This window comes from Scleropages formosus, chromosome 12 (assembly GCF_900964775.1).
Source record: "Scleropages formosus chromosome 12, fSclFor1.1, whole genome shotgun sequence".
Classification (NCBI taxonomy): Eukaryota; Metazoa; Chordata; class Actinopteri; order Osteoglossiformes; family Osteoglossidae; genus Scleropages; species Scleropages formosus.
The window spans coordinates 21142852-21161162 of NC_041817.1; the positions used below are offsets into that span (position 1 = coordinate 21142852).

At 46.1% G+C, this 18311-nt stretch overlaps 1 protein-coding gene across 3 annotated transcripts in view; it reads left to right on the top strand.

Annotated features, from left to right (window-relative positions):
• The window catches only part of LOC108927892 (anosmin-1-like), a 43659-nt gene that overhangs the window by 11721 nt on the left and 13627 nt on the right, over positions 1-18311 (top strand). For all 3 annotated transcript variants that reach the window (XM_018741519.2, XM_018741526.2, XM_018741532.2), the window contains 3 exons: positions 13937-13999; positions 14280-14502; positions 17673-17857. In XM_018741519.2, the coding sequence (XP_018597035.2) occupies positions 13937-13999; positions 14280-14502; positions 17673-17857 (471 nt within the window). The remainder of the gene's footprint in view (positions 1-13936; positions 14000-14279; positions 14503-17672; positions 17858-18311) is intronic.

The following is an 18311-nucleotide window of genomic DNA, read 5'->3' on the forward strand; positions in this document are numbered from 1 at the left end:
AAAATCAGATCGGACGTTCTGGCGCAGCCTTGAGTGAACAATGATCTTTATCAAAAAGGAGAAATAATAACAGACTTCACATGGAACGGCCTGCTTTCAAGCTACAAAGTCAGAATGCTGTAGATGCGTCGGTGCCGGTGTGTTTGAAGCCGATGTTTAGTCGCCGTTGTTTTGTCTCATGGTTTGGGATGAAGATCTCAAACACCTGTGCTCCTTTCTGAAAGGTGTGTGTCGGTCGCTTTCTTGTCGGGTGAAGCTCAACCTGTCCGTCTGGCAGGATGCGTCTTCAGAACACTTTTGGGTGTGTGTTTATACGCTCCAGACAGGATGTGGTGGACACCCTTTGTCTTTCTTGGTCATGTGGACCAGTATGTTGCAGAGGTGAAACCGTAACTTTGCCGCCTTGCAGCCGAGACGCGGTGCACTCCGTATTTCTCATCTTTCTGGCATCCTTACACCTGTGGAATCTGGACCAAGGAAGTTTTAGTCCCTTTTTTTATGAAAATGGGAAACTTATGTGGGAATGTTGCTGGGAATTATACTGTCAGTTGAGGGTCTACAAAGTCCAGCCTTCGTTGAACTTTTCCTGTTACTATGTAGTGTCTCCTTCTGAAAACCTTGGGAGTTCCTTTTACTCTGGGGGGGCGGAGCGGCGCAGCGGGTTTGGCCGGGGCTTGCTTTCTGGTGGGTCTGGGGTTCGAGTCCTGCTCGGGGTGCTTTGTGATGGACTGGCGTCCCGTCCTGGGTGCGTCACCTCCCCTTCCAGCCTTGTGGTCCGTGTTGCTGGGTTAGGCTCCGGCTCGCCGTGACCCCCGCCTGGGACAAGCTGCTTCAGACAGCGTTCGTTTTCCTTTTACTCATCCAAACTTTTAAAATTTTTATTTTTTTTTCTTAGGTAGATCATTGAATTCCCAGCACACGCACATGTCTGACTTTCTACACCCAGAGCATAATTGTGTGTGTTTGTGTGGGACCGGGCCTGTGTGAAGTTCCGGGCCGACTTCTGGCGCGTGGGTGGCGGGGAATAGAGAGCAGGGCAGGTCGGCGCCCAGCAGGAAGAGCCTGCTTTGGTCACAGTTGTTAAATTTCATCTGTTGCTGGGGGTGTGCGCGCGCGCGCGTGTGGGGCGTATTGTGGCTCGAAGCTGTGAAGCTCGTTACTTACATGATGGGTGGCAGGAGAGGGTGCGGAAGTCACAAAGGAGATAAGAGCCACTGTCTGCTAGCAAGACTTCCCATTTTCATTCTTCTTCATAATCTTCTTCCCAAAACTGCGAAAGTCTCCACGCGGAGAAGCTGTTTCCGTGACAGAGACACTGCCAGAGCCAAGGTCAAGCCTTGAAGATTTATTTCCCATGATTTAGTTATTTGTAAGCCATTGCTGAATGGGCTGAATTATTTATTCCCAGCGCAGTGAGATACAGCTGCCGCCGCTGTTTTTAATGAACACAAAGAGCGAATGCCTTCAAGCATTCCGCATTTTCGTCTATTATACCCGGCCGATAGCTGCTATTTCGGTTTTATTTTCCCGCCTTTCCCCCCCCTCTGGGATTTTCTTCAATCAGCAAAGCTTGTAAAAATCTCCTTTGAATAATCTTTTTCTGTCACACAGCAAGACCCCGTTGTTGGTGTCTATATGTTTTGTTGTTCTCTCATCGACGTTGCACAAGTGTTTCTGTTGTTTTTTGCTTTTTTTCGTTTCGAGGGCCCCTTCTCACGATGCGCCCCCGTGTCATTAGCCGCTGCTCCTGAGGAAACACCCTACCGGTCTTTCATTACCTGCTCGCAAAGAGGGAGGAGACCTGAAGGAGATCCCCTGAAAGCAATCAATAGTATCTTTCTTAAAGAAGGGCTATTAAGCCTCTCAATGTGTGACGGTGTTGTGGGACTTCATTGTTGGGAGTCTTAAATTGACAGGGTGTGTGGGGGGGGGGAGGGGGTTCGCGCAATGTGTTTGCCCAACAACTCGCTCTCTTGATTTTTCTCTCTCTCGAGAGCGCATACATAATGCATCTTATCTCCGATTTCTGGAGTAACGGAAAAACGAGGCTCCCGTCAGCGATCAGCATTTGAAACAACAAGCATTGCCGTTTGTTTCGTAGCGCTTTTTTTTTTTTTTTTCACCCAGGGAATTGTTTTGCTTTTGGTACAGCTTTGCTCTTACATTGCATGTGCCATTAAAGATAAAAAAAAAAAAAACAAAACAGTTTGCTTTCTCGAGTCCTGTATTGAAGGCTTACCCTCACAATGCTTCCCTTTGTTGTCTACTCCAACTCGAACGTCTGGGGAGATTTGCTCAAGACTGAAACACGCCTGGCGATCAGTGAATGTCGTCATGTCATGGGAGCGAGCCTTCGGTTGATAAATGGAGGTGGAGCCCCTCGGGCCATTGTCGCTGCATTCCGAAAGAGAGTCGGCCCAGCGGCACGCATCCTCCCAAGCATGCGGACAAATGGGCCGCTTGGGGGATGTGAGTTTACCCACAGACGCGCCAACCCCTCGCTGGAGCTCAGCCTGAAATCACATTGGTTATGCTCTTTGTCAAACCACGTTACATTTATTCAGTATGAACGGAGCGCTTGTGCGGGTGAGAGTTATTTCAATGCGGAGTACATCTAGACAAGAATGATTCGCAAAGCATTAAAATATGTTAAAATGTTGACCGGGTGGTTGTGGTTTCTAGTTCCAGATGGGCCTCTGTGGTTTTTCAAGTACACGACCTAAAGGTAAAGATAAATATATTTCGGACCTCCTCTACTTTTCTTTATTACTACAAAAGGACCAAAATTAAAGATGGGATTTTATAGAGTGTTACTTTGAATGATAAGCAGATTTCAGCCTGTGATTGAAAATTTAGTTTCAGGAGCCTAAGGGCAATGTTTTTAGGAGCAACAATGGTATAATCTGAGCTGGAAATATCCCTAACAACTACTTATTTGTAGATCAAAATCTCAAAAGACTTCTTATCTATTCAGGTCCTTCTATTTCATTCCTAATCCAGGCCTAAATCCCTGTCATTTTCAATGTCTGCAATTACCATCCGTGACGTTTCCTAATGGCTTGCCCCGAGGTTCGGCAAAAAAAGGTCCTGATGCTTTTGGAAAGTTTCAGTTTGTACATTGCAGATGATAATTGCGAACTAGGAATCTTTAGGAATGTACGTAGTTTATTACCCTCGTGGTGTTTTGAAAGAGATGGCCCTCAGTGTTTTCATGAAATTCTTGTACATCCAAAAATTTGTGTTGTGAATGGATGACTAAGCAGTTCTTAAAGATACATTTACCAGTCTATTTATTCAATTTTCATAACTTTTTCTTCACTCATTTTTCTTCACTAAAGATGGATTATTTAGCAGAACAGATGTAACCTGTATTTACTCGCCAAGCCGATAGATGGCAGTAGAGAGCGCCGAAACAGAGCAGGAATATCGGACCACCTTAACTCAACTCTTCCCCATGGAGACCATCGATTTTTATGTTAAACTAATTTTGTATTCATTTTAAATGATTTTTTTCCAGTGTAGCTCAAAGTTAATAAAAATATTAACATTCATTTAGCTGACACTTCTCAAAAAGCGATTTAAAATGTTGAGGGAATTATTTACTCATTTATACAGCTGTGTTATTTTGTTGGAGCAATTTTGGGGAAGTTCCTTTCGCAAGGGTACGACAGCGGGAGGTGTGACTCGAACCTGCTATCGGCTGCCCCATTTCTGATTTTATCGTAGCTGTTTTTTAACCCACAAATTGGGAGCGTGTCTGCATTACAAACCTTTCATTAACTGTGGCTCGGTCGCGAAAGTGACTACAGAGTTATGAGCAGAACGAATGACAGCCAGACTTCTGGCCCTGGTTGAGCTTGTAAGCTGAGGAATCAGTGCATTTCCATTCCGTGTTGGTCTTTTGACCGTAGACAGATAACGAAGAGATCGGTACCCATCATGCGAGTTTACAGCTGTCACTTCCTCTGACACTAAGCTCTTTGGGAAGGTCCTGCTACATGACTGCTCACACGTGTACGGAGAGGATGGGACTTCCGGACCAACGCGGTCGGCAGCGCTCGGCGCTCAAACCGAACGGCGCGAAACAGCGCTCCCCTCAGTCCCGCGGCGTTCTTTTCCCGGGCTGGGCGGAAGATGAATCGGCCGCGCTTTCCCGACGGCGCCGGGGGTGGGGAAGACGCCGCAAACAGAACGCGTGCAGTCTGAACGCGGAGCCGGGGCCGCCGCCACGCTCGCAGCGGGCACCGGGAAACCGTCGGTTTACAAACCTCCTCGTCCGCCTTTGTTTCCTCTCCGGAGCTGATCTTGCACTCAGCGGGAGACGCTCGGCGTGGCCCAATTGAATTTAATTGCCTGTAATCCCTTCAGTCCTAAAGTGTACACAAGTGGCGCTTATCTTTCGACACAAATGGCAGCGTGAAAAAGTGCAGCTTTGCTTTTGGTGGGAGGCCGAATTGGGGCCCGCGATTTGGGCGCTGCCGCTCGTGCCTTTCCGAGACGGAGCGCGGCTCTCTCCAACAAATGCTCGATCCCATCTTAATCCCGGCACGTTACCGCGGTTCAGATGTTAGCAGTCGGGTCGTTATAGATGTTTATTGTTTCTGTATTGCCGAATAATTATGTTACTGCGCCGAGTGTAACTGTTTAGAAGCGCAGTGATTCCAAATTGAGCAGATTAACAGAGACTGGGTGTTTGAAAGTGGCAATATTCACATTTAATGGAACAATTACAGTGTGGCTTTCCATTTTAAATGAGTATTTGATAAAGGGGTATCTTCCCTTGTTTAAATTCTCTGATTATACAGTAAAAATCTGAAAAATGTACTTACTGTTTATTGTCAGTCCACTGTGATGTGCAGTAAATTTCTTTTGTTCTTGTTACTACGGTTGTACAGTGGAAAAGAAATATAGTTTTCTCTGGTTCAGTCTAGCGTTACATGACCTAGCGCACATAGCTCCCACATAAAATTAGAGACGTATTAAAAATAAAGGCATGGTTAAAAAAACATATGAATAAGACAAGGGAGCACCAGCCAGCCACTGATTTCGGAGGTGACAGTAGTAAAAATTAGGGTTAGGATCAGATGATCTGATTTTTAACAGTTTTCATATCAGATTTATGTTTTGTTCTCATAGAACTGAGGGAAAAAAAAGATTAAACTTGGTCATTAAAGAAAGCGTAGAGTAGATTTTATGTGAATCAGCTCTGGGCTGCAATGGATGGTATTATTAGCTCATAACAAGTCAGTTTTCCCAGGACTGTCCCGCGGTAGGATGGCGGCCAGCTTCTCCTCGACAGTCTAGTCATTGTGATAGATGTGTCCTGCTGAGGCTCATGGTCACGCAAAAGTAAAAGTAAAAGTAAACCCGCCCCCTTTAAGAAACGTGATAAATTTGGAGGTCGTTCTGCTTTTTCACCAGTTCGTCGTACCCCCGCATCCAAAAGTGCATATATTGTACAGTATGCGGCTGTGCTGCGTTTCAGTCTAATGTACTGGGGGCGGGAGTAAAAAAAAAAACTCCGTTGCATGTGTCATTATGGCAATAAACACATTTCATTCCACAGCAGAATAAGCGTGGCAGTAACTTTTTTTTTTTTCTCTGCTCATAAATAAGGCAGGCACTTCTGATTGTGGAGTCATGTATAATTTATGAGACCACCCCCCCACCCTACCCCACTCCACCCCCCAAGTCTCGGCCTACTCTTGCAGAGATGCTTCCTTCAAGACTCTGTTGTGTCTTCCTCTAAATGCACTTGGATTAATAATTAAAGCGGAGCTCCAAGACCGTCTCAGCGTAACGCCACCTGCTGTGTCAACAACTGGGTGCCGTTCCCCGCCAAGTGTCGGAAAAACCCGTAGAGCCGCGCCGTGCCAGCGGGGGTTGGAATGCAGCGAAACTGTATACGTGAGGTATAGCCCGTTTTTGTCATCCGCCCGTCTCTGTAAATTATCTCCAATTACCTTGAGCGAGAGAAAAGAAGCGACGTGACCCACGACTAAACATTCCCGTTAATGGAACTGACGAGCGACTCAGAAACAGAACCTGTTTTTGATCCCCCCGAAGAACTAGTCACTTTTAAAGGCTCTTTGTTTGTAATGTTATGAGAGCATAGGAGCGGAAATGACAATTTTCTGAGTCAAAATGAAGAGGTGATGTTTTGGAGGTTAGGTGATGTCGGAGAAGCTGTGGTTTCATCTTCACGATTCAGGACCATCTGGAGACCAAGACACCACCACCGCAACGTCCATCCTGTGGTGGTAACCATGAGAACCGCTTTGCTTGCACACCTTTTGACTCTGATGTAGGAGTTCTTATGGACCCTCTGTAAACATTGTCAGAAATTAAAGCTGAGCCGCCTTAATGTTCGCGCCCTGCAGGTGGAGGATAAGGAAACTCGTCGAGAGGGCGGGTGTCACTTCGCAGAGATCTTTGCCGATTTCTTCCTAATTCTCAGCTATTCCACAGTTAATTTACTCTTACATGAGCTGCCACAGCAGATAAAAGTGTACATCTATTCCGCTTTATTTAGAAACAAGATTCAGGTGATTACGAGAGATGTAGTTGCACCAAGCTGTCTAGTAAAAATGGGCCAGTGGGTATCAGTGGTAACAGCTCTCGCCTCATGGTGTGAGTGCCATGGGTTTGAATCCCCACTCCTGCTGTAATCCACATGGATCAAGGTACTTATCCTGAACTGACACTCTAACATAAAAGTAGGGAAACCACTGCAATGTTATCTAACTTTCTGAGTGTCTTAGACAAAGGTGTCAGTTGATAATGATAATAATTAATACACACACATATCATAACCTCTATATGTGCATGAATGTATGAGTAAAATCCAAGACAATCTGAGGGCAGTGGTATTAGTGGGTGTAGGAACAATGCAGTGGGTTCTCTGGCTGTTTGCATTGTACCACGGTAGGGGCTTTAAAGGGATAGTGAATAGCGTAGAGTTTAGAGCTACTGCATTTGGACCCAAAGGTTGCAGGTTTGAATCCCTCTTCCAGCTATAATACCCTTGATTAAAGTACTTACCCAAAATTGCGCCACTGAAATTACCCAGCTGGGTAAATCATTGTATGTTGCTTTGGAGAAAAGCATCAGCTAAATAAATAAATGTGAAGACTTATTAAGTATGGGGAACCACATTATGATAATAGCTGCACCTATAACAGATAGGAGGTGTTGTTCATTTGCAGCGCTGCGATGCTGAATAAGTGAGTTAGTGCTCTGCAAACCCTGGAGTTGCATAGGAATTTAATAGCCATGCTTTCAAATCCGTTACCCTCTCAGTAGCGCTGTAGCGGTGTCCAAGGTTACTATCAGGTTATGTTGATGTTTGGACTCCTCCAAGGCAGCGTCACATCGGTCAAATGGAGCAGAAAAGCGGAGGAGGGAGGCCCGTCACCTCGTCGGTATTTACGCGCAGATGCACTGGGGGAAAATACTTTACATATTGGTATCTTAACTGTGAGAAACGCCGTTTCTGTGTGAAGACGAGGGCTTTTTGGTGCGTTCCTGTGACGCCGGAGAGATGCCGAGAAATGCTCCTAATGAAAAGCCCTGAGAGGTGAACTTAAATTTGATTTGCCGCTCTCTGAGGACCCAGCGATGCTTTCATCCTCTTTTACAGGCAGCTGCAGAACTTATAGTTCTGAGATCTCAAGGCGTCTTCCCGTTTTGTTTTCTCTAAGACAGTTTTTACTGCCTTATTGGACTGCGGTAGGGGTGTTGTTGGGGGGGGGGGGGGGGGGGGTAGCTGAAATACAGAGGTCTGTTTTATCGTTCCGTGGGATTGAAATAAAACCGACTTTGAACGTGATAATAATGGGGAGCGAGAGGCCGCATCCATGAATAAGAATAAGGTCCTGGTGAAGGGGAGGTGTAAAGGAGTATATGGGGCTGACGGGGGAGTCTGTACATGAGTAATGGTGCTGACAACAGGCATACAGGCTGGAGGGGTCTGGGGGGGATGGTGTCAGGGCTGGGAGCCTCAAACAGGTCTTGGACGCGTAGATAGGGACCCGCCTTGAGTGAGAGCCAAGCAGGCAAGGAGGAGGGGAGGTCAATAAATATGACCGCATGTTGGAATGGGTTGTAATTGAGCTGCCCGATGTTTTCTCACTAAAAAAGGCCGGTACAGCAGAAAGGGGCCATAATTCAGAGACCACATGGCCGGGATTTACAGTTTCTGATAATTCTCCGTATTCCATGTATCCCAAAGGAAGGAAGCTCCAGAGGCTGCCACCTGTGATCTGCCCAGCTACCTCCATGTGTGTGTGTGTGTGTGTGTATAATATTAACTATGCCACATCTGAATCTGAATTTGATGGACACTGATTGTTCCGCTGTAGAAAGGTTTTTGTGGCAGTTTTTCTTTTCCAATATTAAAACTTTGTGACGCTATGTAAGGTGTAAGGCATGTCTTCTCTGAATCCTTGCCTTAGAGCTGTACCATTCATATGAAAGAATGAAAAAAAAAAATCCATGTTCAGTATAAACCCACATGGATCATTAGTCATAAAAAACACTAATCAGAGTTGCCCAAAATCTCACACACACACACGCCTCTTCCATCATTCCTGTCCGGTGTTTACATGTACTTGTCAAGGCTGGATGGAATGCTTTTCTTCTGAATTACATTCGGCATGTGTGTTTCCCTCTTGTTCTGACCCCAGTTTGTGTTGTGTTGCCGCCGGCGATCTCCACCAGTAGTGTGTCATGGTTCATAAACCAGAGCGAGTCACTTGGGTACCATTCATGATCATGCATTTGCATGTTTACTCTGCCTCCATTATTCACAGTTTCCATTGTTCCAGTCATTCCCTTTTGGAAACGCGGGTTTTCACAACAATCGGACATAAAGGTGCCCCATCCCCTCCGGGGGAAAATTTTCTCTAGAAACCATTGTCCGGAACCCCTGAATCACTTCCCCAAGCGCCCAAATATTTCCTCGCAACCAGGTGTAGACCAACAGGAGATCCCTGTAGGAAACAGCCCTACGTTCCACAGCGGCCCTCATCAGCGCTTTTTGGGATTCACCCAGCACTGCCGAGGTCCCGTTTAAAACGGCGTGAAATCGGACCCAGAAAGCCCCCGTGGCCCTTGTGCTTATCCACGCAGAACATTTTACTCGGAGCAGTTATGATAAAAACACAACGCATTACAGTGTGTGGAGTGGAGCTTTCTTGCTGGGATGTTGTCTAGCATGCGGACCTACTGATTCCGACTTGGGAAGCTCCCATATGGAAAACTGCACGCCCCAAGGTTATGCATACTAGAGTACATGTACATTTACATTTTTCAGATGCTTTCCTCAAAAGCGGCATAGAAATATTAGTGAGTTGATGTTCAGGCAGTAGGGACCATAGTGAGCTGTCCTGTTTTGCCTGAAGGACTCAAACTGGAATCCCTTCTGCTTCCCTAGTACCCTTGATTGAGGTACTTGGCCTTAACTGATACAGGAAAAAAAAATCCAACTGTAAAAATCAAATATTACCTTGGGCAAAGGCGACAACTAAATGAATAACGTAAATCTGCGGTGCAGTGCTGGTGTACATCTTCTGGACCCGTGTTGAGGTTGAAGGTTGAAATCCCCCTGATTTCTGTGGATGAGGAGCGTCCCTTTTCCTAACAAATCCCTAACGGACTTTGAGCTTGATGATGTAGCTCTTGCCGCTGTTCTCACAAGTGCTGCCGCTAAACCTCTGTCATCACCTCTCATCGTCCCTCCTGGTCGTCTCCTCTCGGGTGTGTACGTCTGAGAATAATGACAAATTGTCTTTGTGTCCGCTTGGGTGTTTCCGTACCCTAATTGTTTTCGTCTAACTTTGCATTCCAGCCTGTATGACGTACTGACTGTTTCAAGAGACGGGGGGAAAAAAACATAGTGCATCTCGCCCAACTATATTAAAATAAAATGAAAGATTTCTTGCTGCTTTTCCGCCTTTTGTTATTTATGAGCTGTGGGTTTGCTGTGTCTGCTGCAGACGTATCACAAGATATGATGTATTGTAGCCCAGAAAGACTAGATCAATTATACATATAACAGTAACGGATAGACTAAGTTATTTCAATAATGTAAGGCATGTAAAGTGGTTTAAATATTTTGGCGATTGCTTTGATTGTCTTGAAAAGCGTTTTGTTCCCTAACTATTCGTTCCTGGCGCTGGCAGTAATTTTCAGAGCTGCGCATTTCTTGCCGCTCCACTTGTGGCGTATGCGTCCCTTTGATGCTAAGATCTTCGTTCTCAAAGTATTTATGTGTTGGAAGGAGTGTGTTCATGCTGGAGACTCAAGGCCTTTCAGCGGGGATATTCTGTGGTTAACGTTTGCGGGTCCCATGATGCGTAGAGGGATCTGCCAGCGTTGGCGCAGGCGAAGGCCGGCTGGAACTCTGGCCGCGATGTTGATGTTGATCTTGTTGTTTCTGCAAGGCTGCTTGATGGGGGTCTTTGGGGCAGAAGGAAGGAGCAGCAGCATGAAACGCGTGCGCCAGTGGATTTTCTCCACTCGGGTAGAAGATCGTCTCTTGTGTGGATGATAGCCATCAGCCGCGATCAGCCGGCTGGAGATATGATAAATGACAGGTTCTCGGACCGCTGCCCTGCGGTGCTTTCTCATCGTGCCGTAGCTGAGATTGTAACTTGTAACTTCCAGTTCTTCAATTTTCCCCACACTTCTTTTTCATTATAGTTCTTTACTTTTTTCTCTTTTTACCTGCAGTGGAAAATAAGTGTGACGCACCACCTTGAAGTCGAGGGAGGGTTTCGTGCACTAGGAAATAATACAGATGCCTCTAGATTTATTTGTCAGTTAGGTTGCTTCAAAATATCACATATGGGTATAATAAATAAAACATACTTTATAAGACTTGTTTGTACCCACTTTGAGCAGCATTAAAATTGAAACTGTTTTAAAAGGCCTGAAAATAAATGGCGTCCTCACAAACTGCTGTTCACGTTCTAGTGCTCACTTTCTACTACGCATCCAATAAGCGTCCATCACGTTTCAAGTTTATTGTCATAGGTACGAGTACCATGTACATGTATCATGAATTTCTTCCTGAATGCTTCTCCACAGACTATGGACAAAGACAATAGAAATACTGCACAAACAAAACAATGACAGTGAGTAGTGCAACAGCAATAGCAATAAATAATGGTAACTAGTAACAATAATGCCAGTTGACAGTCAGAGAACTCAGATCATCTTGCAATTGATTGCCCACACTTGGAAGCACCAGACAGGAAGTGTAAACACTACAAAAGTCAGTTGGATTACAATGGTCCTGTCATCCTGCTCTCTTGGGGTGCTCTTTACCATTATCAGGACTTGAACCCCAGACCCACCAAAGAAGAGACACAGGTCAAACCCACTGTACCACCACACCTCCTTGTAGTATCACTTGAGGTACAATTTTCCCTGCAACATGCATCTTATATATAGATAAGTTAAAATACTACTGAGATAAATAAACTGGAAATTTTTCTATGTCCGAAAGTTCGAAACCTGACCATTATTGAAATCAGGAGAGAGTGTGTGTGTGTGTGTGTGTGTGTGTGTGTGTGTGTGTGTGTGTGTGTGTGTGTGTGTGTATTCTCTCTTTTTGTTCCTGGAGCTTCTTTGGAGCATCATGGCGCATCAGTCAGGGCAAGCTGGCACTCTATTTTAAATATGCAAATGAGCTGGATGCCTTCTCCCAGTCTGCTGGCAATTGGGTAATTGCTCTGCGCAGCTGTGAACGCGGCGCACGCGGCAGCATCGCGGATCCATTTCGGAAGATGAGACAGGTCAAGCGCTTGTTAAAGTGACCGTGTTCTGCACTGCAAGGCGGCCTGGCGAGAACCCAGGCTCCGACTGTCTTGTAGGAGCCAGTTTTTTTTTTTTTTTTTTCGCCTCCCTTTTTCGCTTTGCCACGAGCACGTCCCACGCACTCAATAAACACAAACTTCTCACTGGCTATTGCGGAATAACCATGACTCCTCTTAATGAGCAACTTCAGGAGTTATAAACAGAGTCTGCTCCCTAGGTGGCTCTGTGCAAATTTGGACGCCACTTTTTATGGGTTTTTTTTTTTTTTTCGGGGGAAACCGTTTACTTTGTTGGTGCAGATCCACACATATCGAACGAGGGGAGTTGCGCAGCCTCACAGTGTTTCCTTTCTGCATCGTTAAAGTTTGTATTCAGAACAACTGACATTAACGCACAATAATGGCACAGGTAGCCAGTGTGCAAATAAAAGGTGCAGCAGGACAGTTGGCGGTATGCTGAGCTGAAGATGCGTGTTGTAACGACCGTCTAGAATTCATGGCTACGGATCCGTCTGTTAACGATGTTGTAATTGTGTTGTATTTGTTTCGGTTTACATGGTCTTTCTTTCATCCCTCGCGAGGAACCCGAGACGACGTTTCAATAATAGAGCGAGAAACAGTAGACGTATCCAGCCGAAGAGCCCGTTGACTGATCGTCTCCAGGAGACGTCGAGAAAGAGCGTCGGTTCTTAACGTCACGCGGCGATGCCAGTAAAAGCTGCTATTTATTTAGCTAATGAGAACGAGAGGTTTGCAGCGTTGGAACACCGGCTACGCAAATGTTTGCCGGCTGAGACGCGTCGCAGGGAAAACGTTTCCAGACGACATCGATTACAATAAACAATGAAATTACTGACTGATTTACCTAAACCGGCCCTGCAGATTTGTGCAAGTCAGAGCTCATGGTGTAGGGAAGACTCCTTCTCCTCCTCCTTGTCGAAGCGAAGGAGCCAAAACATTCGCATGTTGTCTTGAGTTGAAAGGGCCGCTTTGAATGGGTTCACCCTGTTTGCGTAATGATAGGGTTGATATTGTTTTCACTCGTGTGTCTCATTTTCAGTTTATTGTAATTTCCCAAAGGGGGGTGCGGTGGCGCAGTGGGTTAGACCGCAGTCCTGCTCTCCGGTGGGTCTGGGGTTCGAGTCCCGCTTGGGGTGCCTTGTGACGGACTGGCGTCCCGTCCTGGGTGTGTCCCCTTCCCCCTCCGGCCTTACGCCCTGCGTTGCCGGGTAGGCTCCGGTTCCCCGTGACCCCGTACGGGACAAGCGGTTCTGAAAATGTGTGTGTGTGTGTGTAATTTCCCAGGTCTGTCTGATGACTGATGCAGTGATTTTCCCGTTCGCTGTTTTGAGGCACGTGTCGTCTTCGGGATGATCCTTTCCCTTCCTGGATCGTTGGCCGGTGTCATGCTAATAACTGTTCTTTTTTGCCTTCCCGTCATAATGTTACTGTTCACGTACTTTGCTGCTGCAAAATACTGCACGTAGTGAGAAGACACGTGACTTATACCTCTTCCATCGAATACGATATGTTTAGCCATATAATCTGTGCCACACTTACAATATTAAGGTTGTCCTGGCCTCTTACATTATTAAGATCTTTTAAGATCTCTTTCATGTGTTGCCCACACCAGGGCTCCAATAAATACATTCCATGTGTTCTAAGAGAGGATTCCAGAAAAATGTAGGCAGGGGGCATCATTCATCAGTCGGTGTGCCTGCAGACCCCACAGTGAGAAACTGTCGATGCCTGCGCCAGGCGGTGTAGGACACAGACCAGAGGGGGTTCGGGGTGGTTGATCTACTGTAAAAGGAATCTGTGAAGAGGCATCATCAAACGAAATCCAGAACATAGCTGGGTATCGTGTGAGCGTTACACAAGGCTTTTTACCTCTGCGTTGGGTTCATTGTCACTCTCTGAATTTTTGGTTTTGATCAGGGCGGAGGGGAGGTTCTAGTCAGTGAGGGAGCCCAGGCGGCACTCCTGAGTGGTGAGAATCCTGCAGAGAACAGGCTTTGGCTCTGGGGTCTCGCAAGCAGAATTGTCGTGTGTGCTCCTCCTAGGGGCCCCGCATTCTCACGTAGCACCATAATCATCTTCATCCTCCTCTATTTCAGTGCTTAGAGCCCTGCAAAGGATCATGGGACTTGAAGGAGAACCAGTGTCAGGACTTGTGCGAGGTACGTCACCTCATGCGGCGAAGCTTTAATAAAGGAGAGGATGGGCAGAATACGCCTGGAGAGATAATGAGCCACACTTAATACCACTTGTCTAAGAGAAGGGCCTTCATTGGGCCGGTTAATTCCAACCTCCCAAAGGGTGGGATCCATAACCTTCTGGAGCACAGAGACTTGAAAATGAGCAATCTGGCCATTTGTGCATTCACAGCTGTGGAACTTTGAGGAGCAAGACCAGTGTCGACATTGTTGACCCTCGTCCCTTTCTTCCCTTCACCTGCAGCCCTTGTTCCCCAAGAAGCACTACGAGTGCTTGACCAGCTGCGAGTTCCTTAAGTCGGTGGAGACTCTGAAGCAGGGAGACTGTCCCGCTCCAGAGAAGGCCAGCGGCTTCGCGGCTGCCTGCGTGGAGAGCTGCGAGGAGGATGGGGAATGCTCCTCAGTCAAGAAGTGCTGCTCCAATGGCTGTGGGCACACCTGCCAGGTGCCCAGGAACCTCTATAAAGGTAGAGTTAGTACCTTCAAGTCAGCTCGCACCAGTTATATAAGCGTTGTGGAACATGAACATTTTTTACTTAACTGTCAAAAGAAAAGTACCTTTTAATGGATTATAATCAATACTGATCTTATTACCTCTGTAATGGGTCGTGTGTCAAGGTCCATTGGCGCTGATTTCATTCTTTCTATTGGTAACCGAAGATAATGAGATTCCCAGGACTGAAGTGCACCTTGACCCATAGTATTATTCATTCCAAGAATTGAATTCCTGAAGGGCTATTGTCCATCAGTCACATCTACAGTGTTTTCCCACCCAATTTCTGTCATACCAGCAAAAAGGAGAATACTGTCAGACCAGCAACGATCATAAAATGGTGTTTTATAGTGCAGTCTGTTCATTCTTGAGCAAAAGTCTAAGGGTGACTCCTCAGCGTGATGTGATGGTACTGGAGTTTTTTAAGGTGGTCCGAAAGCTGCGCTTTTGTTCGGTGCACAAATCCCAGGACATATGTGTTTCTGCCAGGTTTGCACTTTTTGTGCATGTGTTTTTTTTCCCCCATTTTTCTCATTGAATTCCAGTGCCGCTTTGCTTATTGTTAAAGACCTAATTATGTCTTCAGTATAACTAGTGTAATTGTTTCTATGTGTGGAATTTTGAGATGTGTGTTTGGGATTGTCTGCACAATCGCTGGAAGCGATTAGTAAGAGCGAGTGTGGTGAAATTGAGCGGGTGCACGGTTGAGATCACTCTCACATGTGTGTGCGCGCAGGTGGGGTCAACCCCCCGTAATGCGTCCTGAAGATGACACTGAAAAGGTGCGACTGCCCCAGGTTTTACATGTCAGAGTGCATTTGTGAAGAAAGCAGGGAAGGAGCAAAATTTATGATGTAATGCCATTTACATTCATCATTTCCAGATTTCCATCCTGTACTGTACACATGTACAAGCGATGATATTTCCCCTCACCAGTGAAAACACTATTGTTTTCTTCCATGAATGTAGAGCCACGCAAGTTTTAAGATCTCGTAAAGAATCCGTAATGGTATGAGCATTAAAAAAGCACTTATTTCTGCATTTCATATAGCTGAAGACATTATAATTGTAGCCATTCCTTTTTTTCATCGCTTTTGGTAGAATTTCTTTAGCCAGGGAAATGGAAAGTCAAATACGTTAAGCAAAGTAACAGCACCCGCAGGCACATATCCTCAGCTTATGATTTATTTATATCTGTCACGAGCAGTGCTGTTCGAACTGATGTGCTGGTGTAAATCTTTGATGGGCTGTAATTTAATCAAGTGTCCTGAGACCGTTGTGGTAACACAGCCTGTTGGAAACATTCCCATCCGTTCGAAGGACCCCGCTGAGCTCTGTTTGCTGCTTTATTTCCCAAGCCAGCACCCCCATGGGATTCAGGGTATTAGGAAGTCACATTATGTGGCAAGGAGGGTTTCTTTGAGAGTGGAACCACCTGTGTGTTGGGAATTCGCAGTCGACGGAATGTCGCTTACGTGTCAGGATCACTGGACTAAAGTGCGGCTCCTTAACTCTGGTCTTGGGGGGGCACTCGAGTACCTGGTTCGGCTAATTCCAGTCACGAGAAGACTCCTCTCAAAACTGAGCGGTTTACCGAGATCTGGAAAGACTGATTCGAAAAGGCGTTGATTCATAGGATCAGATCTGCCCCAAAGAAACAAACAACTGAAATAGAAATTTGCTGCAGACGTGAAAGTTGCCGCTCGCTGCCTACGTATGTACGGGAGCTGTGGGAGGGTGCGGTCCAGTAGAGGTGCAGTCAGTATGACTTGTGGTGACCGCTCGCATGGGTCTCCTGGTGAGGGAGGGTACAGGAGTGGTTTACCTTTGTCTTCTTCTGCTCGTGTCTTTGGATTGTAATGTGAGAACGTGAACTCTGCGTATGAATGTAAGTCGTACAGAAGGGAGGAGGGTAACAGCTAGTGCGCCTTTAAGGAATTACTTGTAGGAAGTCTCTCACACATTTATTATGGGAGGGATACAACGGTAATTATAACAATGGAGAATCCAAGGAGCCTGACCGGGGGTCTGTTTGTGCTGGAATGTGAAAACTTTATGCCGGAGAGCAGTTGTTTTAAAAAGGTACGAGTCGCCCCCCGAAACAGGAACTATATGAGTGTAATCTTTGGAAATTGGCGGAGCTGCTGATTAGAGATGGAGCCACTTAGGGAGAGCTGTGTGTAGACAGCAGCATCGCGGGGGGTGTTGTCGAGATATGCGTCGGCCTGGGAGGGGGGAGTTGGCAGCGATTCCCTGGGGGATGAAGTGAGCTGACTAAGGGATCCAGTAAGTGCTCCATACAGAGCAGTCATTTGGGTTGGGTTTGAGTGCCGGTGTGGTTTTTTTATTGAGCTGTTGTGTGTGGGGTGTTCGGACGCTAGTACAAATTAAAGCAACCCCCTGCTTGTATAACAGTGGAATATGTTTAACCTTTGGCTTTTTCATCTCAGTCTATTTGTTATCGGACTCTTACAGCATCGACAGTTTCTCAACGATTTTGGGGACAACTGGTAGCATAGTGGTCGGAGCTATTGGCTTTGGACCCAAAGGTGGCAGGATTGAGTCCCACTTCTGGCTGCAATACCTTTGAGCAAACTACTTATCCTAAATTGCTCCAGCAAAAAAAAAAAAAAAAAAAAAAGCTTATGGGTAATTGTAATACAAAATAATTGTAAGTCATTTTGGAGAAAAACGTCAGCTAAATTAATAAATGTAAAAATGAACCCACTTGAACTCAGTCGGTTCACACATGGTTTGTTCAGATTCTCATTTGGCACCACCCAGAAGTTTGAGTCTGTTTTCTTGATAATTCTTTATTTTTTAACAGGGCATATTGTAAATAAATTCGAACAAGCGATGAACTAGAATTTCTGGAGATGTAGAACATGGAGTTGCGCTAGTGTACTCAAACTTTTGACTGGCACTACTGATATGGTACCTGTGAGGGACTGGTATGCCGTCCAGGGTCTACCTTGAGTAGCCTAATCTCCTGTGTTTCTAGGATAGGCTCCTGACCACCGCCACCTCTTGAATGAGTGGTTAATGATAGCGGGTGAGTGAATGAGTGTCGATGTATGTAAGAAGACTTGTCTTTATGATACCACATTGTATAAGACATCTCAAGGCAAACTGCTTTATGCCCAGGTGCTCCCTTGAAACCCAGAAAAGACCTGAGTTTCTCAGAGCTCCCATCTGGCCAGCTGGAGATCCGCTGGTCCTCAAAGTTCAACATTTCTGTGGAGCCTGTTTTATACGTGGTCCAGCGTAGGTGGAACTACGGCATACACCCCAGTGAGGACGATGCCTCGGAGTGGGAGACGGTTGCACAGGTACGTGGTCACAGCAGCCATAAGATACGGACCTTGTGTGTAAATTTCAGTGTTGTTACTCACAAACATTACACAGCCTCACATGCTATAATAATGACTAGTTTGAGTACTCTTACTAGAGATGACTTTTTCATAATTAGCAACATTTTCCAGAAAAGTTATTAGTTTGAATTCTCCTTCATTTTCCTTCTTGACCAGATTGTTCTTGTACAACTTTGTGCCATATTTTGGGATGTTAGTTTGCTGTAGAAGAGGGGGTGCGGCGGGTTTGGCCGGGTCCTGCTCTCTGGTGGGTCTGTGGTTCGAGTCCTGCTTGGGTTGCCTTACGACAGACTGGCGTCCCATCCTGGGTGCGTCCCCTCTCCCTCCATCCTTGTGCCCTGTGTTGCCGGGTTAGGCTCTGGTTCGCCATGACCCCACTTGGGATGAGTGGTTTCAGACAGTGTGTGTGTGT